This window comes from Sander lucioperca, chromosome 23, assembly GCF_008315115.2.
Source record: "Sander lucioperca isolate FBNREF2018 chromosome 23, SLUC_FBN_1.2, whole genome shotgun sequence".
Lineage (NCBI taxonomy): Eukaryota > Metazoa > Chordata > Actinopteri > Perciformes > Percidae > Sander > Sander lucioperca.
The window spans coordinates 20,286,856-20,312,926 of NC_050195.1; the positions used below are offsets into that span (position 1 = coordinate 20,286,856).

Genomic DNA, 26,071 nt, shown 5'->3' on the forward strand with positions numbered 1-26,071 from the left:
AATGCTTCGCATCACCAATATTGTAAAGAAAACTGCTGTTTGCAAAAAAACGTAATGCGACACAAATAATCTGCTGGGATGTAGAGCATGTTCACGATGGATGACGTTAGTGATATGAGGACGGATAAGGTATCTACATATCTGATGGACTGTGAAGAAAAACGATACTGCTCAAATAGGTAATTATCTGGAAAACGTTTCAGAAAGCAGGTTTAGTGAAAACTCTGAGTTTGTTAACCCTGAGATGAGGGAAACTGGGTTTTCTGTTTCAGAAAGAGAGGTAACTTAACCTCAGAGTCAGTTACTATGGTTACTGAGTCTGTGAACCTAACCTGGTCGGGAGCAGGTTTGCTTCAATAAAATTTATAATTTATAAAAATGTACGTTTAAAGTGCTTGTTGTGCTGTCTGATAGTCTGAGGTATAAAAGAGAGAGCATACCGCTTAGTTCGTGTCACGGGAGGCCTTAGCCTACCACTACGTTCCATAACTGCCAGTCAAATTACCATGAAGAGGGTGACCCAGGTCCCTCGTTATTTTCTGTGGCATTTTTGCCAGGCAGTCATCATATACTTGATCCACTGTATTTAACTCGCCTACCATTTTTCCAGCCCTTTTAGTCACTCTATCAATCCTGGCCTTCTCGGTTATCCCAGCATTCCCACCCCAACCCACCACACAGTAACTCCAAACACTACATATCACTGACATAAAAAACATTCTCACCACATCTGTATTCACCTTAAAGGACTGCAACTTCCTCATACAGTATACACGTGGACTTAATTTTTTCATCAGTAAGTCAACATGATCTGACCATGTTAGCCTATCATTAAAATAATATGCGCATTTACTCTAGCAGCAATTTTCTCCCACGCAAATTCCCTCTCTTTTACAGCAGCTGCTGTGATTGCTTTTTTAACGAAATACATGTTCAAACTCACTGTATGTGCGCATGAGTATTTCCACTGAGCCGTTTGTTTGTGGTTGTTGCCATGGTGAATCGTAGTAGGCCTATCATGGATCCATTCATGCTGCCTTTTTATTGTGGTGGTGCAGCACGTGAACCTACTCTGACTTGATTGAACCAACTCAAATCAGCTGTTCTGGAACCGAAAACTCAGAGTTTCACATCTCAGGGTAAATCAACTCAGAGATCAGGGATAGACTCAGAGTTTGTTAAACCTCCTTCCTGAAACGGGCCCCTGGTTACGTTCACAGGCTCAGTTACCATAGTAACTGACTCTGAGGTTAAGTTAGCCTACCTCTCTTTCTGAAACAGAAGGTTCCCTCATCTCAGGGTTAACAAACTCAGAGTTTTCACTAAAAATGCTTTCTGAAACGGACCCCGGGTAACTGAAATAAATCCAGGGCATGTTGATCTTGATTCGTAGCACAGACCTCTGGATTGATTTCCGTTACCCGGCTTCACCTAACCTAACAACCACGGTCCCGCATAAGCTGTGTCACGACGGTGGTTAACAACTAGTTCAATCAACCCAGAGTTTCCCAATCCAGCGATGCGCACGTTCACTAAAAGGAGGCGGTGTTTGCACATGACCAATCGCAAACATCTACCAGAGCCGCGTATTTTACATAAGCATTACTTCTAGAACTATAATTCTACATAAATATGAAGAACACAGACACGATTTTACAGGCAAAAAGCAATACAGTCGCTGCTTCCTAAAACAGGAAGGAAAGCTGGCAAAAAATAGCCGACGCTGTAAATGTAATGTAATATAATAATGTAAATCACTTCCCCATCAGTCAGACACAAGATCTGACCATAATTAGACTTGTGCTTTCCATAAACTGTCGTCTATTATTTCAGTTGCAACCCTGGCAGTGGTAGCGATCATGGGAGCAAATAAAAAATATAAAAACATAATTCAAACCGATGTGTCATCATCATGCTGTTTATGTTTTCTAATGACTTCACAGCCACTGATGGACTGTGCAGTTTGCTACAAAACAGCAGCAAACCAGATAGTCGATCCCCAAGCCGTATGTTCACTGTATCCAGAAACCGAGACTCACAGAGGTATTGTTCTTTGTCCTTTTGTGTGTGTGTGTGTGTGTGTGTGTGTGTGTGTGTGTGTGTGTGTGTGTATGTATGTATGTGTTGTTATCCCCTATCTGAAGGTTTTTGTTAATTAAAATAAATATACAAAATGAAAACCCATTATTCCACCCTTCTTCAGTAAGCTACACAATGCTTTATTCCCTCGCCAAATGAGTGTGGCTATCTTGCCTTTATCAGGGTGGTGCCTGTCGTTTCCAGTTTCCTGAAAAAGAAAAAAAGAAGAATTCAACCTCAGACCGATCAACCTCAAAGAGGAACTCTACTAAATTTAGATAATTAAAGTCTGTTTAAAGGTGTTGAAGAGTATGGCTGTACATGTGAAAAAAAGTTGTATAAAACCTTTTGTGGCTCTAAAGGGAGCTTCAAGAAGTTTGATGAATTGCCTCAAATGACATCACTTGAGGCTGCGTCAGTTGGGTCTAAAGACAAGTTTGAAAATGTAAAAAAGTCTGGAGGTATGGAGTTGGAGAGAGGTGAGATTAACCTGACCTCTGTAGCCCGCTCCTCATCTCTCTCTACATTAGCCGCTACTAGCATAGCACACTCGAATCTAGGACCAAACTGTTGGCTGTCAAGTTGCATTGTGGGTAATGTCAGCGCCAAGTTTTGACAAGGAAGATGTTTTTTTTCCCACACTATCATTTTCCACAACTATATACATATATCATGAAATTATTAATAAAATAATTTGAGTTACATGAAAACATTCACTTGGAAACTCAACAGCAGTTTGGTGAGGTGAATAAAGCATGGTCTACTGGAGATGAGTTATGCAACATGTTTTAATTTAGCATTGAAGCTCACAGTGGTCTGCACTTTGCTGTGTGTGTGTGTGTGTGTGTGTGTGTGTGTGTGTGTGTGTGTGTGTGTGTGTGTGTGTGTTCTTAAAGTTAAAATGGTGCAGTGTATGTGTTGCTTCCTGCACACAAAGGATGCCTGAACAGACATCTTCAGGTGTTTTCTCTCTTGTTTCAGGAGATGAGGACCACCAGGACAGAGCACTGCAAAAAAATGACTTACAACAGTGGAGCTCCTACGCTGTTGGCTGTGTCTACTGGCTAAAATAAAAAGCAAAAATACCATCCTTCATAATATAGTAAACGGAGAATCTGCGCTTCACCTGTTGCATGCTTAATTCACCATAGTGTCGTAACTTTGACAAGCCAATTCTCATTGCAGTTTCCTGCAGATTTCTCATCCAGGCTTCACTTATAATAAACAAATACAAAAGCAGCACATCTGCATATTCATTCATTGTGTTTTTGTTATGTTTTCCCATCTATAAAGCTGGTGGTTCAGCCTCACTTTAAGCTCCTCTCTGCTGTGATAAATGAGTTCCTTCATTGCTCATAAAGTCACTGTATTACAGATGTAACATTGTGTAATAAAAAAAGAAGAACAAAAAGTGTTTATCCATGTTGTGTGTAGACTTGTTATGATCCAGATTCTTTACAGGCTGGAATCCTCATCATGGATATCTGCCTTCCTACAACCACACTCTCATTCAGTACTTCCTAGGCTGTACGCAGGGTTTTAGAAATACAGAGGTCCAAAAACTGAGCTTAATAGAGGGGTTCTGGGTCCCCGCCCGAAAGAAATCAGATCTAAATATGTAAAATCATATCTTTGGGTAAAAAACAGCACATAAACGTGAGCAAATTGTGTGTGTCTTTGTGTTATTGGGAATATCTTTGATATACACAGAAATACTGAAGTCCGGGCCTCAGTGACTTTAATGGTGTGTACGGGTAACAACAGCTAAAATAAAACTTTGTTTTTTCCCTCAAGAGGCACAGCTCAGCCACAAAGGGCAAATGGGCTGTTGCTCGGGCAACTTTAGCCCATTCTTGTGCAAATCCTGTAGTTGACACAATGTACAGAGCGTGGGAAGTGAGGCAATAAGAGCCTTCTTTGTCTTCTTTGTTGTCTGTTTGGATAAAATGGAAAGGTTAATAAAATATCACCGCCTGCTCAGATTTCAACTTTGATTTTCAGGTTTGTAAACTGAGTGAAAAGCTTCAACACCTGTCACGCTATGACTTGCTGACTTATCCTGTAATTACAGTATGACAGCTTAATGTCAAGCTCATGCATGTTCCCAGATGGGTAAAGACCCTTGAGCACGTTCTTGTGTACATCAGAATTGGTAGCTAACTAAGGTGTCAATCACTGCTTAACTCTGAAACTATTTAAGGTGTTTCCCTCTTTCACATCCATCAATGACATGTCGTCCTTTGAAGATCATGCTTATGTCACAAAAAACCCAAATCCTGCACGATTGAGATATTTCGGAGAAATTTGAGTAGTTCAAGCAGACAGGGACATTCACTTCTCATTATAAAAGGAGGGGCATGGCCCTCCCCTTCTCTAGCTCCATCCCCTGCCCATATGCTACTATAAAAATGGAGTGAATTTCACATCTTGCACTTTACTTCTTTTCCACAACTTGCAGTCTGACTGGGGTGGGACATTCAACCCTGTAAGTATTTCATACTTTTATACTAATGGATGGATTCATACATTTCTGTGCAAGAGTAGTTTCATGCATTAAGGAGTTATTGCAGTTTGATGTTAAATCTGTGCTGTTTAATTTAGGTTTATAATTGGTGCATTAGACTTATTGTGGGTATAAACAAGGGGGAAAATAACTACTATTCATATTGGGAAACCAACACACAAAACGCATGTTTTCAATGCATTTTCAGTGTTGATAGACACAGCAAAGACTTTCTTTGGTTACAGAATCATGAGCAGGAACTTCTTATCCAGAAACGATGAGCTTCGCAAGGGAGACTTTCTGATTTCCAACAACAAGGAGTATAAGGCTGTCTTCCAGGTGAGTAACTCTAAATATTTGTGCACTCCAAACATTTACAGTATAAGGATGCATTATACATATTCACTGGTCAGTGTAAAAAGTAAATGCAAAAGTAAGGGAGCAAGTGTTTGAAGATGCACACTCTGATAGTGATCAAATGTCTCTGTTTCTGCCTGCAGGATGATGGTAACTTTGTCATCTACGGCTGGAAGCCTGTGTGGGCTTCAGACACTTGTGGTTCAGACGTTTTCCGCCTATGCATGCAGGCTGACTGCAACCTGGTCATGTACAACAAGGCTGACAGTCCCAAATGGCAAACAAACTCCCACAAGCCAGGAAATTGCAACATGTGCCGTCTTCATCTGACCGACGATGGCAAACTGGTGGTGTACAAGGAAAGTGATGAAATTTGGAGCTCTGCTAACTCTAGAGGCATGAAATGATGTCATGACATGACAAGCCTATTAAAATTGAATGCTTTGCAAAAGAAAGTCATCTCTGGATGGCAGCTTGAGTTACAATCAACCTGCCAGCCATGTAATCTGTAATCAAATAAAAACACATTTTCACAATGTATAAATGTGTTTATCTTCTCTTTGTACTTGGTACTGGTTATGTTAAACAGTTTTACTGTGATGTAGATGTCTTGGTAAAGAGCACTAGTAGTTTTTGGGCGGTTTGTGTCCAGAAAAAAAGGGAAAGTAGAAAAAGAATAATGAGATAAATCGGAGAACATGAGTACACTTCACTCAAACAAAACTAGTACTACTTTATACTTAAAAGTCCTACTTAAAAAACATTCTAATAAACTAAAATATAAACGGAAAACAAAACCAAGGCATGATCGCTTAAAAGGGTTTGGTGAGTTTCCCTTCAAGTTAAAAGTTTACTTTCTGTGGTCTGTGCTTTAGAGACAGACATTCATTTATTTACTTATGCACAAAATACATACATCTCATTCACTTGTCCAGAATACAAAAATGTTCTTGTTGCATGTCAGTTGAACCACCATCTACAGTAACCTTAAAGAAAGATGAGCTGAAGGTGTTTGCTTATCAAATGTATAATTATAATTCAGATTACTGTATCTGCAGAAGATTAACATTTCTCTGCAAGAGCCAGACATACTCAGTGGTAATGTTTTATGTGAATACACTGATCAACTGAAAATGTTTGAATGAATAAAAAATCTATGAATGGGGCCCCGGATAGCTCAGTTGGTAGAGCGGACGCCCATATATAGAGGTTTACCCCTCGACGCAACAGCTGTGGGTTTGACTCTGACCTGCGGCCCTTTGCTGCATGTCATTCCCCCCTCTCTCTCCCCTTTCATGTCTTCAGCTGTCCTGTCTATTAAAGGCCTAAAATGCCCCAAAAATAATATTTAAAAAAATAAATCTATGAATGTTTCAGGAGTAAGGACATTTGTTACTCAAAATGTTGTCTGTTTACATTATAAAACAACCATGGTGTCTGAAAAACTGTAAATGACTTGCTTTACCATGTTTGGTGCCAAGAAGGTGTGGTATCTAAGTTAGTGTTCAAATAAAAGAAATTATTGCAACTGCAACAAGGCACCACAAGATGTGACACTAAACTTACTGCGCTCTATACAGTATCTACATATGCTTCACCTTGCATGCATATTCCTATGTATGTTTACATGGAGCATTTGCACATAAAAAAACATGTTAAATGTTTTTTCAATATTAAGTAATGCTTCTCTCCATCTGAATTTCTGGTAGGAGATATAAAAATGTCAGATTTAAATGCCAACAGGCTAAATCCCTTCTTAGACACATTTTGCAGACTTATTAACACCAAAATTAAAAGGATTTCAAAAACAACTTGCAATCAGACAAGAAAGAAAGCTGAGACTCTAGTGGATTAAATGAGATAATTTGCATTCATGTGTGAGGATGTCAGTCCCAATAGTAGCCATGTCATTGTAGTGAGAGCATTTTATGAAACTTGACCTCACTGTATAAAATGACATGTTGTGACTTTAAGGATTATCACAGCCTCATAAAACTTTACATCCCCAACCTAGGACATTCAGAAAATGGCTTTCATTCTGTAAGTGCATTGCAGTTAGCGCAGCCCACATTATTTTGGGATAGATTCAAATGCAGCAGATTTGTCAGCATTCTTTGTGTAAACTCTACTCCAATAGTATAACAAAAATAGGCTTCAAAATTCGTAAATTCTGTCTTATTTCATACGGCTCAACCCTATAATGGACTTTGCTGTTGTTTACTTGATCAAGGCCCTTCATTGCCATTTTCTATCCATCCACCAGACTTTCCCTCCCACCTCCCTCATCTGCTGTTCAGTCGCCTGCCTTTCCTACACACCCCCTCTCCTGCATTTTATTATCTCACCCGCCTCTCAGTTCATAAACCAGCCGAGTTCCATTCCATAAATTCCACTTACTTTGAGCCTCTGAGCCCCAAAACATACCCTAAAGCTGTACCTGCCTGATTTTGGACTTTGATTAAATGTAGTCTGCTTTATGCATTTACCCTGAGAATCTACCAGGTTGGTCGTCAGGGCCACGCCTTCTCTGCTATCTATAACTCTATATCTGCTATATATTTGTTAATTTCATATGTATTTTCATTTTTAACCCTTGTGTGGTGTTCATATTTTTGTTACACAGCCAATGTTCCCGGGTCTGGTGGACCCACCACATTATTAGGCTTTTAAATCAATACAGCCATAACAATTTACGTAAAAATACTTAACAGATGTTTACTTAGCTCAATTACCAATGAAATATACATAATTTATGGTTCATAATTGCCATTTACCCCTGTAAGATCACATTTATGATCATATGAACATTTTCGTTTTTTGTGAGAAAACAAGGAAATTCAATTATAAAAAAAGGTTAAAAAAATATAAACAAGATTTTTGATAATTATTGGTGCTTATTTTTTAGAACTTAATCTGAACAGGTGAAAGTGCTTGAAATGTAACAATTTTGTAACTTTGTGTGGGAATAGCAGGTGTAGAAAGACAACATAGTTTCATAGCACCTACAATTAAATACACTCGGGTCCAGTAGACCCGAACACCTCATATGTAATAGTTATGTGTAGGGGGGGGTGTACTGTGTGCAGTCATTGAAAATAAGTTATTTTTTATGTTCTTCACAGAAAATGAGCCAAGGCCAATAAGTTTGAGTTAGAAGAAATAATAAATATTTTTTTTAAATAATTGAAAACGCACACACAAGGGTTAAGTCACTTCCCACGAGTCTATTATCGTAATTTAATTGCTACTCTCTCCCCTGGTTGTTCGGCTTCAAGTGCATTTCATACATTAGAGCTTTTAACCAATCAGATTCCCCCCTGTGCTGTCTCCGGGTGAAAAATGTACTCAAGGCCTTAAGAATTTCGAGTGAATCACTCTGCTGTTTAAGCAAATAGGGACAATGTTGTTGATTGTCATATTCTTTAGCCAATCAAATTTCGAGTTTGCCCTGTTGGGCGTCTTCTTTGACAGGCCAGAGCAAACCCCAGCGACCTACGTCGGCTTTTTTTCAGTATAGTATACGGTGGCTGGCACGTGAAGCAAAACTAGCTAGCACCAGATAACCGTAGCAGTAACGTTAGTTTAAGTTTGTTTCGAGTTTTAGATTTAAAGTTAATGAAAGAAAGGTGGATGTACTTTTTCTTCAAATATGAGCAAAGATGAGCAGCTTTTGGTAAGTTTAATGAATTGTTCTGCATTTTAAAATGGTTTTAGGCTACTACTGCTTCCTTTAGTTGCTGCTTGTGTTAAAAAATTGAGTAGTGTGCGGCCGCTAATGCAGCTTTATGCAGACATACAACATACACACTCGAGAGGCATAGACAGCTGCATGCACAGATCAGCTTCTCACTGAACAGACTCCTTTGACCTCACATCTGGACAAGATTACATATTCAGCTCTCCTTTGCACGAAACATAAAAACCTGGAGAACGTTAGTTCTCATGGCCTCTTAACCTGTCATGATGCCATACCCAGATGTTTCCCATAACTATCACCCACAGGGGGCCTCAAGTTGTCACGCGAGGCCCACACACACAATAACCCCCTGTAATACACTGCACAAGATATCTTTGAAAGCATGCAGACTTAACATTTGTGTTTTTGATTGCTTTGTGGTCGGTGTATGAGTAAATGTGACATTGTTGTGGGTTTGTTTTTGTTTCTTTGGTAATTACATTGATTTTGACCTGGGCTGCGTCTCATTTCTCTGTCTTACCCTTTCCCCTTACCACTTCCCCTTAGTTTTGCGCGTTCACATGAGAATAAGGGCTATCCCAATTCTCATTTTGATCGAGGGGTAGAGCTAAGGGGAAGGGGTAGATACCCCTTAGTTTTAAGCAAAGTCGCAAGCTTACTTGAAAGTAAGGGGTACCTAGAATACACTGCGCAGCCGGCAACAAAGGCGACCAGAGAGACCCATAAATGTAAGTATTTTTGGCTTAAAGAATTGATTTAAAAATTACAAAAGTCTTGTTTTGTGCTCTACACAGTCCTGTATATATTTGCAACCATGTTCTTAATTGAAACGTTTTATAAAATAGCTAGTTTGTTACACTAATGCTAACGTTAAATTGCTGATTTGCATAACAGTCCCGCATTTGTTTGCCTTGAATGGACTCCATGCATGTCTACAGTTTTAACTAAACTCCATTAGCAGCAAATCTCGTTTGATATCAGTGTATAACACTACTTACTTTGGAGACATCGATGCGTGCTTTACATTTACTATCCTGTATTACACAGGGACGCATGAGGAAACCTGGCAATTGATCCACAACGAAGGTTCTGCGTTCATGTTGTAGCCATTCATTATTGTATTGGTACTGTATTATTGTAATCATGTGTAATTCATTCCTGTTCATGCACCTGTACATTGTTGTTGGTTATGATACAGGACACTAATAAAATAAATGGGGTTGGAGGGAAAGGTTACTGGTCAACAGGCATCAGACTTTGGTCTGGAATTTCAGAATAGCTGTAGTTTTTTTGTTTGTTTGTGGTCTTGTATGTCTTTTTTTAGTTTTATACATTTGAGTGCCTTTTTATGTGTGTGACATGTACGTTATGGTTCTAATAGTTGTAATAGTTGTAATAATGTTATGTTTACTTTATTGGGCAATAAAGACAGCTTTTTGTTAACAAAGAAAGTGTTTCTGAACATTAGTGACATTCAAAACAGTGATAACTGACACAGATGTACACACAATTTAATTTTATTTATTTATTTATCTCAAACAATCAACAATGTTGCAAGACAAAAAAAATTAAAAACATAAAATAAAACACAAACAGAATCTAACAACAACAAAAAAACCAAAACAAAATAAATTAAAGCTGCAAGCAGCGATGGACGGGCCCTCGCGCCTCTGCATGCGTCGGGGTTACCGGCGTTTGCCGCTCCTTGCGACCGTGCATTTGCGCTGCACTCAGACACTGCAAATTGTCACCAATGAAAAGGGAACTCCCTGCTGAGTTCAACGATACCTCACACAAGACTCTACGTCATACAGTTCATTAGCTGTGAAAAAGGGGCGTGGCTAAACTATAGGGGGCGGGAAAAACCATCACCAATTAAAAAGGAACTCTTTTCTGAGTTCAATGATACCTCACACAAGACTCTACTTTAGATGGGTCAGCATTTATGAAAGGGGGCGTGGCTTAAACATAGGGGGCGGACCAAACCATCACCAATGAAGAAGGAAGTCTCTGCTGAGTTCAATGATACCTCACACAAGGGTCTACCTTAAATGGTTCAAATGTTATGAAAGGGGCGTGGCTTAAGAATAGCAGGCGGGCCAAACCATCACCAATGAAGAAGGAACTCTGTGCTGAGTTCAATGACACCTCACACAAGACTCTACCTTAAACGGTTCAAATGTTATGAAAGGGGGCGTGGCCTGAGTACATGGGCGTGGTTAAAGTATAGGGGGCGGCTCAGTATCACATGTCGACCACACATTATAAGTTTCATGTAAATCGGATGATGTTTGTCATAAGGTGCATTTCCTGTTGCCAGCGCTATGACCAAAAGTAAATATTGTCCTGTAGATGTCCTCAGATCTGCACCCTTGTCAATCGTGAGAAATTTCGGGCAGATACGGCAACGTACACTCAAGTTACAACAATTTCTTTGTTCATTGCTAAACACTCAAAATGGCCGCCACGCCCACACCGTTTGACGAAAAGTTTTTCTTTTAATAACTTTTCATCTTTAAGGTGTTGAGATGGTACAGACAACATTTGAAGTCCGCCGGATAAAATCTCTAGGAGGAGTTCGTTAAAGTATAGCACCTTGACTTTTAGGCCTACTTCCTGTTGCCACTAGGGGGCACTATGACTTTAAGTACATATCGTCCTTTATTTGTCCTCAGGGTTGGACTCTTATGAATCCTGAAAAGTTTTGAGCCAATTGGACAATGTACACTCAAGTTACACCCACTTCCTGTTTTGATGGCGAAACGCACAAAATGGCCGCCCCGCCACAGCCACGCCCTATGACTAAAAGTTTTTCTTTCAACAACTTTTCATCTTTAACGTCTTAAGATGGCACAGACCGAATTTGAAGTTGATCGGATGAAATCTCTAGGAGGAGTTCGTTAAATGTTAAATGTGGAAATGGCCAAAATCACACTAATTTTAGAATAAATAAATAAACTTTGAAATCAAAATGGCGGACTTCCTGTTGGGCTTAGGGTATGGCTCCAATGACGTTTTTTGTACATCTTGACATGTTACATATGTGTACCAACTTTCGTGAGTCTACATTAAACGCACTGCAGGGGCTCAATTTCTTTAACTTTGTAGGGGGCGCTAGCAAACCATTTTTGTGCGCCTATTCCCAAAACCCTTAAAATACGTAAATTTTCACCAGACTTGATGCGACCGCCAATTTTGGTGAGTTTTTGAATATGTTAAGCCCCTCAAAAAGCCAATTCATTTGGTGTAATAATAATTCCTTCAGTTTCAATAGGGCCTTCGCCGCTGTCGGCGCTCGGGCCCTAATTACACAGAACAGGGTCCTATTTCAGAAAGCAGGTTTAGTGAAAACTCTGAGTTTGTTAACCCTGAGATGAGGATAACTCTGGGTTTTCTGTTTCAGAAAGAGAGGTAACTTAACCTTAGAGTCAGTTACTATGGTAACTGAGCCTGTGAACCTAACCTGGTCGGGAGCAGGTTTTCTTCAAGGATCCTCGAGTTTCTCTCAGTCTCCTCCCTCTGACACAGCGCTCATTCGTTTCCTCATTCATTCAGTCTGTATCAGGCGCATTTTAGCGCAGTTTGTTATCGGCATGAATTAAAAAAAATTGTTGGTTTATTAAAATGGCATTATTAACATGGAATTTCCTTTTGTCTACGATCCCATTGATGAAGAAGCTACTTTACTTCGCAGGGTGTTATATGTCGGGAGATGATATTGAAACCCAGACATTTTAATTTTTATATAACTTCCTATTTGAGGGGTAGCCTATCGTTTTTCTTCCATCAGTTATGTAGCCTAGGCTACATAACCTTATCCGTCCTCATATCACTAACGTCACCCTCTAGTGACAAAGACTAGACGTGACACTCTTACATCCCAGCAGATTATTTGTGTCGCATTACGTTTTTTTGCAAATGGCATTTATCTTTACAACATTGGTGATGCGGAGCATTTTAGTAAAGCCACTGTATAGTAAAGCGCCGTCAGAAGAGTGTGACTCGCTCTGAAACGTGTTTTAAACGTTTTTAAAAGGAGTTCCATAGTATTGCAGGAGAATGATGTAAACGCTTTGAAATAAAAGATTATGGATTACAATTCTGTTAATGATGGTGCTGCAGCCTCAGAATAGTAGCGTAGGCGTAGGCCTAGTACTTTTTCGTATGCAGTCAATCTAAATGAATTAGATTAGGGACTGTTCGTTATTTAATTAAGGGGCCACCGAAGGAGTTTTGTGGACTCTAACCTAAAAAGACATGACCCTTCCCTCATCAGTAATAATTTTCCTATGACCCTCCTAAATGATTTGAAAATGAAGCATGACCCTCCCCTTGCGTGCAAGTTTGCACTTAGAAAAATAGAACAGATATCAATTGATTTTCACAGCCATGACATACAGGAGTTAACCTCTGCATTCTCATCTTATAAATCACACTCCTCTGTTATGGTGTGGTGGCCATTTCAGTAGATTTACTCACTAACATTGTTGTGGAAACACAATAGGCATGGAAACTAAATGCACACTTCATGCATTACTGCATTACTTCAAATACTAAGTTACTCCTCTAGTAAACTAGTATTCATATGAAATAGAACAATAAAACATTGAGACCATTCAGCAAAGGACGCTGGGATATAACCAATTCAACACCGGTTGCTATGGACTTGTCACTGGGCTTCGTCATTGTATATTTTAGCACATAGGTAAAGCTGCCGAAGCTGAACATTATATTCCAAAACACATATCTTTATTTTTAAAGCAGATTTTAAGTTACATTGTAACAATGTAACAATTCGCCCTTATGAAATCCAATCGCGGCACGGCTGTTTTGGAACGCAATAGACAGACGCTTAAATTCAACTAAAATGTAACAGTGAACAATCAGTGTTGGACCTACAATCTGTTGAGATGCCTCTCCAAACTCACCATAAAACGTTAAAACACGTTGAGAAAAAAGATCCGTATTTTGCCGTAATCCAATGACATGGAAAAAAGTAATCCACAGCGATCAGTAGATCCACAAAAAGGTAAATGACACGGTGTATCCAGCAAGGCCGATATGAGCGTCACATACGAGGCCTCTCCACTTCGCCGTTTAAACAATGTGGAATAAACGTATAAAAGTCCAAATCTACACAAAACCCGCAATCAATTTGTAAGCTGACATCACATGTATATACATGGCATTTAGGAAACCTTTATTGCAAGGTTGGCATGGCAAGATGTCCAGACTAGTGCAACAGTAACTTTCATTTTTTGCGTCCTGCTGCTCCCATCATCAGCCAGGTAATATTTTTTTTACTAAAGCAGTATATGAAATCAGATGTATTAACTATCACCATTTAGTTGTTTTGTGTTATTTAAGAAATTTTAAAATATCTGGTCATGCCAGATGTAATTATTCCACTCATTTTTTAAACAATGCAATTACCTGTCTGTTACCTGTCTGAGCCACCCCCAGCAAACTCCGCGTATGCGGTCAGACCATCTGCTAGGGGGCCGAGACTGAGAGCTACATGGATAAAAATACACCAAACAAGCCACTTTGAAATTTTGCTCTTTTCATGAATAAAAAAGTTGGGTGACCCCCCCACCCAGACTAAAAAATGTTGGATGACCCTCCCCTCAGCAAAAAAAAAGACATGACCCTCCCCTATTTTCCTCCGGTGGTCCATTCCATAAATACCAAACGGTCCCTTAGACTTTGGCAGTAATGTTTTAAACCCCGCCATGCACGCAAGTGTAAACGCGAGCAACTACACACTGCCTGCGTGGTGTGAGCGTGGTGTTTCTGTTGTGTGTCAGCTGCGTGGATTTTTCTGTCTTTACACACCAGAATCAAGTCTGACGCGGCACTGCTGCTGCTAGCCTTGTCTGTACACATGTATGTTTCTTGATTTACTACACTCAAGCAGTAGTATACTTCATGTTAAACATAAATATATACTGATCTGATCTACAGCAAAGACAACGTCGGCAGTATTGACGGCAAAATAGGCTACAGAATATTTTGTTCTGTATTGACAGGTGCAATATTTGAAAATCGATAATTATTTCTTTTTTTAAATTACATTTATATCTGCATTTTTCATTTTTTTATTTGGTAACATTTAAGTTATTTATATTGTTTATGGCACAAGTGACATTTTATGTTTTGGCCCTTCAGTTGAGTTCAAAATTAAATGGACGAAATAACAAACACTTGATTTTTTTTCACTTGATTTTTTTTTTAAATTAGTCGTTAAGATTAGTCATTAGAAAATTAGTCGTTAGTGGCAGCGCTAATGTCAAGTTCTCTAATGTCCTGCAAATCAGACATTGCGTTGTTGCATCCACGCAGGAATAAGGCGTAATCCTGGAGTAAAGACACATTTTCAGCTTTAACAACAGGCCATTTGAGCACCTTTTCAATATAAGCTGCCGCAATCTTTGTTTCATTGCCAAAGTGTTCTTGTAGGAGAGCTTTGGCTGCTTTGAAACCTCTTTCAGGACTCATGTGTAAACAGCTTTGCACAAGGTTCCGTGGGCGCCCTCTAGTGTATCTCTCCAAAAAAATACATGCAGTCCCCTTTAGAAGCACTTTTGTCTTCCACACAGTGTTTAAAGGCTTGCATGAAAACTTTGGACTTTAATGGGTCACCTTCAAACACTGGTATCTCTCTTGGTGGTAGTTTACTTGCCCTTTGTTGTTGTATTAACATCTCAGATATTTCATTTTGTCTTTGCAGAATTTGTATTGTGGAATTTTGATTAATTGCATGTTCAACATTTTCAATCCTTGCTCTTTTGACGGGTAAGGTTTTATTTTCCATCCTGGACTCTTTGAGCTTTGAATCCGAAATGACAGTTTGTTTTGCCACGTGTTTCTAAAAATAGGATTCCATTCCATCTTGATCTGAACAGGCCTGCAAAACTGCAATTTCTGCACCTGAGGCTTCAATCTGAGCATCCATTTCCAATTGCTCCATTTGTTTGCGCAGTTGTGTTTGAAAATCCCTACTCCAAATGTTCATATCTGTGTGCTAACCATATGTCGTTCCCCCATTGTGATTTCCAGAACTTAGAGTTATTTGGAGTTGAGTGACATTCTTGAAAAAAATAAAAATCTGCCTTGTATTTCTTTGCAAACAAAAATAAAGCCTTGCGTTTCACATTATCTTTCAGACCCCTAACATTAATTGACAATAAAGACAAAGACATAGAACAATACTGTGAAGGAAACACAGATAATTAGAGAAAATTACAATTTTTCCCTCTATGAACACTTAATAGCAGACTAACTCTGCAGTAGAGGAACAAAACCTATGGTCAAAATAGCAAGAGCATGTTTTCCATCCTGCTCGATAATATGTACTGTTGAATAAACACCAAGAAATAACTTATTCATTTCAACACTAGGATACTTTAACGACTTAAACTCCCTCTTCTTTACTTCCAAAAAAATAAAAAAACAAATAAAAAAGATTGGTGATATCAAATCACATAACATAAGTGTCATATTCTGGCGATTAACGGTAGTGGCCTATGAGATCCGCACATTAAAAAACAAAATTAGACTAGATTGTTGTCTATGAGAATCTATTAATAACTTCTTTTTTTTTTTACACCTTTATTTAACCAGGAAGAGACTCGTTGAGATTAAAAATCTCTTTTTAAAGAGTGTCCTGGCCAAGACATGCAGCAGTACAACCACACATAACATATAACAACTGAAACAGCAAATCCTTCAAAGTCAACCACAATCCTAAACACATCAGGCAAAACATCTACAGCCAGATGTGGCTGCCTCCAAGTCAATCAACATCCTCTTAAAAGCGACCAATGAGACCAGCTCATTAAGTTTAATTGATTTCTGTAACTTGTTCCATGTAGAGGGAGCAGCAAACTTAAACGCCTTTTTTCCCAGCTCAGTTCTAACCTTTGGAACAGACAGAAGGAAGAGATCCTGGGAACGAAAATTGTAAGTCCCGGACCGGTACTATTTACACTGATATAGGTCAGAAGGTAGGATGGAAGTAGACCTAAAATAGCCTTGTAACTTAATTACCCATTTAAGAGTGGGCCAAGTTAAATTTTGGACAGCACCGGCAAAAATGACAGCCTAGTAGCAGTAAAACAACCTTCATTCACAAATGATTACTTTTTTACCGTCAATGTATGCAAAGGACCCTTTGAAGCCTGCTTTCTTCCCCTCCTTCCTCGCCTGTTCAACCAACGGCTACAGTTTGTTTCTGATGTCCTTGGTCTCCTGAGTCAGATCTTCATATAATTTTATTTTCTTTTCCTTGATTCCAGATTTTGTCCCTATGCAATCTTGACAGGAACTGCACAATGATGCGACGGCTGGAGTTCACCTGAGCAGAGCGGGGACCCAGTCTGTGCACAATGTCCACGGAGTAAGCCAGATGATGAGCGTTGTCAGGATAGACCTGGCTGAAAATGTCAACAATGATATTCTTAAAGTTCTCTCCAGTTTGCTCAGGAATGCCAGCAACTCACAAGTTCCATCTTCTTTTGTACACATCCAGGTCGCCGCACCTATCCCAGAGAACAACATTCTCCTTTTCTAAGATGTTGACTTTGTTTTGCAGGGATACAACTTTATGTGTCACGTCTTCAACTTGTTTCCCCACGGAGTCAAGGACATCGGTGACGGTTTTGATGGAGTTGGTGTTGTCTTTAACCGTTACTTTTAATGACTGAAGACGTCTGAGTGATTCCTCTTGCATTTTTTCAATTCTTTCCATTACCGTTAACAGACGTGAGTTGGACACAGGCTCAGAGTCATTCTCGTCGCTTGTTCGTAACTTGGATTTCTTTGCTGCTCGCGGTTTAGGAGTTTCTGGTAACGTTGACGGGGCCAAACACATCTCAGTTTGCTAGATATTGTTGAAGTGTTTGATTTAAATTGGTCACTCTGGGATTTCTTGGCATAAGAATGCATTACAATATGCATATCTTCCACTTCTTCCATGGTCCAAAAGATTTTCGAAAAAAAGAGAGTAAAAAAAAAAGAATAAGAGAGGGCACTTTCTGAGTTAGTTTCTTAAAAAGAAGTCGCAGTTTGACCACACTGAGTTAGCAAGTTGCTCGAACCTTCTGGATAATTAGCTAGCTAATTAACTCGGCTAGCAACTTTTTGTTCAAGAATAAACTAAAGAAAAAAACACTTGTATGAGGAGCTCTTCTTGAGAGTTTTCGTCTTAGTGAGTTATTTTTCCATAAGGTTTCTTCTGTTCAGCCCTTAGTCATGTTTAGTTGTTCATGGGCATCGGAAAAACATTTTTCCCAGTGAAAATGTCATCATTCACGTCACTTCATGTGGGAATCAGAGGTGGGAAACTCGGGCTAGATTTTGCTAACAGAGTTTCCCAGTTGGTGACGCGTTGTTGAGAACTGACGTTTGATGTAGGCGACTTTGGTTCACTGAAAATATTTCAATGACAATAAACTGTTTATTGTGGACAAACGCCTCTGCCAAGAAACATACACAGACATAACATGTTTCAAATTATTCATAAATAGGCCTATGTATAAAAAACAACACCTTATCCGCGTCCTTTCCCGTTTGTTGTCCTGCAGATAACACAAACAAACACCTGTCCATGTGCTGTTTGTATGCTCGCATAAGAAAACAGCAGCAAATCCTTTGTCATTGTGGCCTCCATGTTTTCACACACCTGATGCTCTAGGCTACGCCCAACAGTTGGTGGCAGTCATGCAACAAGTTGTTATGCCAAACGCCAATATAACAGAAGAAGAAGAACACGCATTCCGACCATAGACTGTATATATTAATATTATACAGTCTATGATCCCGACCATGGGATTTTATGTGGCAAGATGCGGTCTGGAATATCTGGCTTCATTATTATTGTTACATGACATTTCACAACATCATTACTGCATTGTCAGATGTATTTTAAACTGTATTTTAAACACCAGAAGAAACAGAACTGATTACTTTTTATGTACACCCTGACACATGGTCCCCAGGACATTTACTTTGTAATTGAACTTTTGACAAATAGCTCTGAGCATCTGAAAAAGGAAAATTAGTTTTATGTAATGTACGGGTGGTTGAAATCCTTGAAAATGCTTAAATTTTGATGTTGTGTTTTCAAGGTTTGAAAAGTGCTTACATTTTGGATGAAATGCTTGAAAATGCTTGAAATTGTAACTGTATTTCTTTCATAGGCACCGATAAAATACTGAGCATGGTTAGAGGTGAATGGAAATGAGGTGTGTGTGTCTTTAATTTCCCCACTAACCCACACTAAACTCTAGGATTGCATAGATAGAATTGGCATCTTGTAACAACCTGGGAATTTTGACTAGCTGGCAGCGAGTTTTAAAAACTTGTGGTGGATTTAATGGATTTGCTTTCTCGTCGGTTGTTTGCCATGGATTTTAACAAGGGTTCAACAAAAGGCAGTATCTAAATTACTACATTCCTGCTGCTGGCGTATGGGTGTGTGTGGAAGGTGTGTCGTTGCGGTTCCAACCAACTCGCATAGTTTTCAGTCAGTGGACTGTCATTGGCAGGCGAGAGCTAGCTTATGAGAAGCAAATTTTATTTCAGTTGTATGGAACGCCAAAAAGCTCACATTACGTCACTTTCCTACCTGTTTTGAACAGTCAGGACGTCATTTTATACGTCGTCTAATGACAAAACGCCATAAAAAGCGCCGTGGAATGCTCATCTAACGCCGCTTTTTACGTGGCTCAATACGCGTATCATGCAAAACGGCGTAAAAAGCGCCGTGGAATGCTCATCTAACGCCGCTTTTTACGTGGCTCAGTACGCGTAACATAACGCGTCAAAAGACACATAGTATATATGATAATGAGTTCCACCCTGTCTTTTCCAAAGCCAATACATTTGGACTGTTATCACCCAATCAGTAAAGAACAACAACAGACCACATTAATCCAACCCAGCACAGACTATAACATAATATAATATAAGCACAGACTAACATTTCTTTTAGTAACATTCTAAAATATGTGCTTAAAATGATGAAAATGGATGGAAACCCAGCTTTCCACAGGCCAGGAAGTCTATCCACAATGTCATGAAGGTGGCTGAAAACATAATCTGATATGCTCTTCGTGGAGAAGTTCTACCAGACCAGGTTTCAAGGTGCATCATGTAGGAACACACTTGCTGTTCTGCCTCCAGTGGTCCAATCGTCTGTGCTGCTGCATCCAAACCAAGACCTGCAGAATGAAAGCTGATACACAAGTTGTGCATTTGCTGAACAGTCAGTTGCACACACCAATATAGGCTACTCCCAGTTGAAAGCCTATAACGTCACTATTTACTTTATTATCATTAGGCCACTTACTTGTACTCTTAGCTACATCTCCTTGTACCTAATAATGTAGGAAGTAGGCCTAAGCATGTTGGTGAACTTGTTACATCAATACATTGTTGGTACAGATGTATACACTTTAAGTCTTTAAAGCCTGTTAAAAACGAATTTCTAGTGGGTGAGTGCCCCCTAGTGGATATATTGCATTATGTTTGGATTGTGGCTCTTCAAATCAACTGGATGGTTCTATTGGTTCTATTATGTTAATAAAAGTAGGGGGAAACACAGACGTTATTTACTTAATATGTAGCTACAATGCAGCGATATCAGTCAAAACTAGCTCATTCATTTTGCGAGATGAAAGTCTGTGGTTTTAATTATTGGAGGTTGGTGCACTTATTTTACCAAGAGCGAGTTAGGACAATATCAGTGGCCTTTAGTTAATTATATCTGCAGCAAACCTTCCACAAATGATAACCTATTAAATGAAAACACAATACAGTTTATCTGCCTACAATTTTAGTTTACCGATTGCCAAACTAATAGAAAAATAGACTGTACAAAAAAAAAAAAAACTCTCCCAAATCCACCAAGCTTTGTTCATACTTGTGCTGGGTTGGATTAATGTGGTCTGTTGTTGTTCTTTACTGATTGGGTGATAACAGTCCAAATGTATTGGCTTTGGAAAAGACAGGGTGGAACTCATTATCATATATACTATGTGTCTTTTGACGCGTTATGTTACGCGTACTGAGCCACGTAAAAAGCGGCGTTAGATGAGCATTCCACGGCGCTTTTTACGGCGTTTTGTCATTAGACGACGTATAAAACGACATCCTGACCGTTCAAAACAGGTAGGAAAGTGACGTAATGTGAGCTTTTTGGCGTTCCATACAGTTGTACATGTAGCCTTGTATTACGGGCTGTGAATTAAGATATCCTACAAGTCATGCTCTAATGCACCGCTTGTTACTGGATAAGTTGTTGATTATGGCTTGCAAAGTGTTTGTGTAGTTTGTCAAGTAGGTTAGCCTAGGCTACTAGTTTGCATCGCTAGCTAAAGTTTAGGGTGACCAGACGTCCCCGGTTTCGGTGACCTGTCCCCGGAAATGTCCCCGGTTTTCACTGTGACTGACAGACCCGAAATTGGAATAAAAGAAAGAAAACATTGACCAAACGCGCACCCTAAACGTGCATGTGCCCATATTTTACGATGCTAAAATTACTGTTTATTTACATGGAGTCTGGTGGGTTTAGCGAACGCAATTTCGCGAACTTTTTATGTTTAAAAAAATGATCTTACTCTTTAACAGAAAGGTCGACCTCCTTAGAAATCCTTTCCATAATGTTGTCGGACACTTAAAATATTAATTTGAGCCTGTCAGTGGCAAAACGAGCACTTTTATGAACGTAAATACAAGCTGGACAATTGTCCTATTAACTTACATTGTAGCTTGTTTCACCGTTTCCGACTGCAGAGATCTCGTTTAATACTGGACCAATGTCAAAGGAAAATATTTCCTCAATAGCTTTAATTGTCTCTGATATTTAATGAGCTGTTGCAAAAACAAGCCCAGCCTGAAGCAATAAAGCAAAAGCTGTCAGATAAATGTAGTGCAGTAAACATTACAACATTTCCCTCTGAGGTGTAGTGGAGTACAAGTATGAAGTAGCAGCAGGGGCGATTCTAGGATCAGACCTTTAGGGGGGCTCAGCCCCTAATGAGAATGTGACACGGATATAGTGCATGCAAAAGTGTTAATCTGCGCCATGAAATTACCAACTTCTTCACAACCATCTCCTGCTCTCCCTCTGACAGAGACTCAGCTAAAGGCGTGAGTCTGGCACAACCACCTCAAACAGAATCTAAGCTTTCCAGTGATATTAGCGCCAGTTGCTGTGACAAATGGTTTGTGAGAAAATTAACATTGAACTTACATGAAATGTTATCATATTTGCATTATGCATACATCTCTGCACACCCATTACTCTCTGTGAAATATCTCCCAAACTCTTCACTCAACACATGCATCGGTACAACAAGCGGTTCCCGGGGAATCCAGTTTTGAAATTGCAACAAAATTTCTACATGGTCTCCAACTTTGGGCCAATGTATTCTCATGTAAACTATGTCAGCACAGACATTTTTGTAAATTGCTTAGCCAGTGTATCCCACCATAATGGTTATTATATTGCCAGATTCCAGACAATCCCACTTACTTATATCCCACTTACAAATATGAATATATATTTCTACTGGTATGCTTCCTAGTGACATTAATGCAAAAATATTAAGAAAAAACTATTCCACCTGTGTGTGCATGGTTAAAATTCTGAAGTGCAAAATAGTTCAGGCTACAGCACAAGTATTTCCACCCATAGATAAGAATATTCAAATCTATCCTCTGAATTTCTTTTCAAAGTGCACCAGATTGATGCATTTAAACGTTAAAATAGACAACATTTTCTTACAGGGGAGCATGCCCATGGATCCCCCTAGGGGGCCCTGGGGCAGTGTCCCCGTTTTAAGTTTACAAAGATTAAAAACATTACCTGTTTGGGAGTATTTACGCTTCTGAGCTGAAAATGTCCCCGGATTTTGTCTCAGAAATCTGGTCACCTTAAGCTAAAGGCTACCACTAGCTATACTGGATTTTAAGTTAGGCTACCAAGATTATCTTTTTTTTTATGCACCCGTGTGTTATTCGAATTACCTTGATCTTGGCATTTACGTTTCGTGAAACAAAGGCATAAAGCAGTATCTGACGTCACGGGCTCTACCACAGTTTCCCTTGGCTTTTTGAAGTTACGGCAAAAACATCATCTTATTTCCCCCCCAAAAATAACCAAATTGAAACTTGATGTTTGTCTACATGATCAAACTTATGTTTATTGTCCTAAAAATTACAATAACTCATTTTCAAAGTTACGACCTTTTGCCTTAGCCTTAGCATAGCTGTCTTATGTTATGTTATGAACCAGAGATTAAACATTTTAAAGGTGATAATTCAGGATTTATACAGCAACATAGTTAACTGACAACTATCATTTTCAGCAGCTTACTGATAATTGTATTGAGAATAAACATAATTAATAGAAACACAATTTTGGCTGTTTATAGCATTATCTCTTAATGATAAAAACACTAAATAATAATTTTGACTATGTATTGGTATGTAATTTACGGTGGTGTAAGGTGCTGGAAAAAGCTTTCAAATGGACCTTGAAAGTGCTTGAATTTGACCTTGGAAAAGGTGTACGAACCCTGAGAAAGCCTTCTACTCAAATGTGCTCTATTGTGACCAGCCCAGGAAAAGGAGAACACACACAGACCGTAGTTGCATTACCAGGACTCAGCTACAGGCGTTTACAAAATCTGAATAAACCTGGAATTTTGTGTTTATAACTCCCAAGCTAAGCAGATTGACATCATTGAGACTAAAAAGGCACAATGGGAGTGGGTGGAGGTCCTGGCACCCATGCAACAAACACAGCTGCTGTCTCCCACCTTTGTGTCCTCCAATAAGCTGGGACTTTGCTGTGACCCTAGAGACACCCTGAGCTCTTCCTTCTGATCTGCAGACACTGTCGGCAACAAGCTCACCTGGACGGACAAATAAATCCAAGACTTTTGGAATTATTGTCATTGTCAAATCTCCAAGCATCTATGCAATGCTATGGTGTTACAATACTGTTCCTACTTTATATCTTTGCTGTAACATTTTTCATAGGGTTGTATGTTATATCTGGTTAGATTCGCTTTATAGGCTACACATTTAATCTAGTTAAATCCACCCATTGTGTTTCAATGTATTCCCTTTCTGTGCTGGATGTTTTTAAGGCTGCAGGCTGAGTCATGATTGAAAGAGTCACACAGGGCCTGCAGTAGCAATACCTGATAGGTTGGATATTTCAGCATTCAGGTTTTCAAATGTATTTCATATCTTGTATGTAGTGTGCTACACAAGAAGGTTAGTCTGGGGACAACCTTCACCCACAGGAATAGATTGGAATGTGTGAATCTATTAGAGGCATAGGCCATAAAAGGCATAGTTTGAAAGTAACTGTTCCACTGAAATAGATAGACTAGAATGTGTGAAGCCCCCAAAAAAGTATAAAGGAGGAGTTATTTTGATGTTTGTTGAGACACTATGGGTACATGCTCTTAGGAGTGTGTACACAGGGTTATCTCCCTCTCTCGGGAGAGAAACCTTGGCATATACATTTGGTGCATGTCAACTGTTCTCCCTTTCATGAACGTTTGTTTGTTTGTTGTGTGAATAAAGCTGCATTAGTCTGAACTCATTGTACTCAGCATTTGTTAAAAGTCTTCATCTCATTTCCAGATATTGCCACGTATCATTTGGCGTCACGAACAGGATCAGATCTACTGAGAGGTGAGTAACTGTTTCATTCAGTGTGAATGAAAAATTTGGTTAAATGAAAGTATGTGTGTATTAGCGTAAAGAAAACGTTGAAAGAACAGAAACATATAGAAAGAGAACTCTGTAAGGTGTAAATGATTTTGTCATGGCCTTCTGCCACAATCCCCCACAGTCACACAGGAGTGTTTTTGAGCTGTTTCTTTGAAATAAGACCAGGTCCGACTAGTTGTCTCAGTGTAATTCTAGACTCATAAGCACAGGAGCAATTTACTGGTAAGTAAATTGACTTGCTATAACTGTGGCTTAGATGTGTATACAAGAAACATCATTTGAACGACACTGGCCAGTGGATCGTGGAGTGGACAACTGCACATGGACTGATTTGGTTGGCAGGTGTTGGGACTACTGTTCTGAGTTGTCTTCTCAGTACATCACATATTCTATATCTGAACATCATTTTGTTTCATATTCTAACACTTATATTCTGTAACACTTTCCTATAACACTCCCTCCCTGTTTTCAACTGGGCGTTGGTTCATGCACCTACTGCTTACTGCTGCAGTTTGTATTTTTCTTTTTTTAACAGTTTTGGTTCAAGCACAATGAGCAAGATGGAGGTGCAATATGATGCAAGGCACTCAAATAAATAAATGGAATTGCACATGTAAATAAATAATGCATAACAGCACATAACAAAAATGGGCTAATAAGGTGAGAAGAGAGTAGTTTCTACAGAAAGGAACTCACAGGAAGCTAAAATGCAGATCTTCACAGGCAAACAAAGCATAAAACTGAAATTAGTAATTTAAAGGCTGGCAACAGATAACGTTGTAGATAGCCAGCTTGCAGCATCAGTCTTTCTGATGTTGTGGCGTGAGCGGCTACAGCTCACAATGTGGTCGAGCCGCAGCTGGACCATATTGGAAAAACAACGTAATCACAGGGGCGGTCCCTGATATTCCTAGGTGGCATGAACGCACCACTTGTTAGCAGTCAACAGTCGTGGAATGTAACAAATAAGTACAATTAAGTACAAATACTTCGTTGCTGTACTTAAGTACATTTTTCACGTATCTGTACTTTACTTAAGTGAAATCAATAGTGCATACTTTTGACTTTTACTTCGTTACATTTTGCAGCAATTATCTATACTTGTCTACTCCGCTACATTTCTACAACGTCCCATTACATTCATATTCTTTCTGATCAGTTTTTCCCCCTGCCAAGACGTCTTCCTGACCGTCACGTACGGCACAAGCCGGCCCAAAGTGGGAGTGGGTGAGCAGGTCAGGGATGGCAAGTGATGGTAATCCCCGTAGCCCTCCGCGGGGTAGTGGAGCTGCCGAACCCGCTGGCAGCGCCCTGAGTGCTGCTGCTACAGGTGGAGATGAGAGCTGAGCTGCTCTGAGGCTTTACGGATGGTTACAGCCTGGTTGTCATTTCCTGAATGTCCTGAACGTCTCGAAAAGCGACTCCGTAAAGAGAGGGTGGTTCATTACATGGAGGACAGACCGAGACAGAGTTTTTTGTTTATTTTTCAGACATACATATATAGACATTAAGAGAATAAATCGTTATGCAAGTAGCCAACTTTTTACTTTTACTTAAGTAGGGTTGTCATTGTGGTACTTCTACTTTTACTAAAGTAAATATGTCTCTGGTTATTTGTACTTTTACTTAAGTAGGCCTACAGAGATTCAGTACTTCCTCCACCACTGGCGGTTAATCTTAAA

At 39.4% G+C, this 26,071-nt stretch overlaps 1 protein-coding gene and 2 long non-coding RNA genes across 3 annotated transcripts; 2 read left to right on the forward strand and 1 right to left on the reverse strand.

Moving 5' to 3' along the window:
- The first annotated feature begins 1,943 nt into the window (after window positions 1-1,943).
- LOC116045266 lies at window positions 1,944-3,495 on the forward strand. The gene is made up of 2 exons (XR_004103889.2): window positions 1,944-2,043; window positions 3,061-3,495. It is a non-coding gene; the product is annotated as an uncharacterized LOC116045266 (long non-coding RNA).
- A 985-nt stretch (window positions 3,496-4,480) lies between these two features.
- LOC116045264 (mannose-specific lectin-like) lies at window positions 4,481-5,479 on the forward strand. The gene is made up of 3 exons (XM_031292807.2): window positions 4,481-4,564; window positions 4,828-4,921; window positions 5,083-5,479. Exons 2-3 carry the CDS (start codon window positions 4,832-4,834, stop codon window positions 5,344-5,346), a joined length of 354 nt encoding a protein of 117 aa, XP_031148667.1. The 5' UTR covers window positions 4,481-4,564; window positions 4,828-4,831; the 3' UTR covers window positions 5,347-5,479.
- Window positions 5,480-11,676: 6,197 nt separating this feature from the next.
- Window positions 11,677-24,375, reverse strand: LOC118494368. Its single transcript, XR_004896496.1, has 3 exons — window positions 23,849-24,375; window positions 14,495-14,496; window positions 11,677-11,688 (listed from the first exon to the last, which is right to left on the reverse strand). It is a non-coding gene; the product is annotated as an uncharacterized LOC118494368 (long non-coding RNA).
- Between the last annotated feature and the right edge of the window lie 1,696 nt (window positions 24,376-26,071).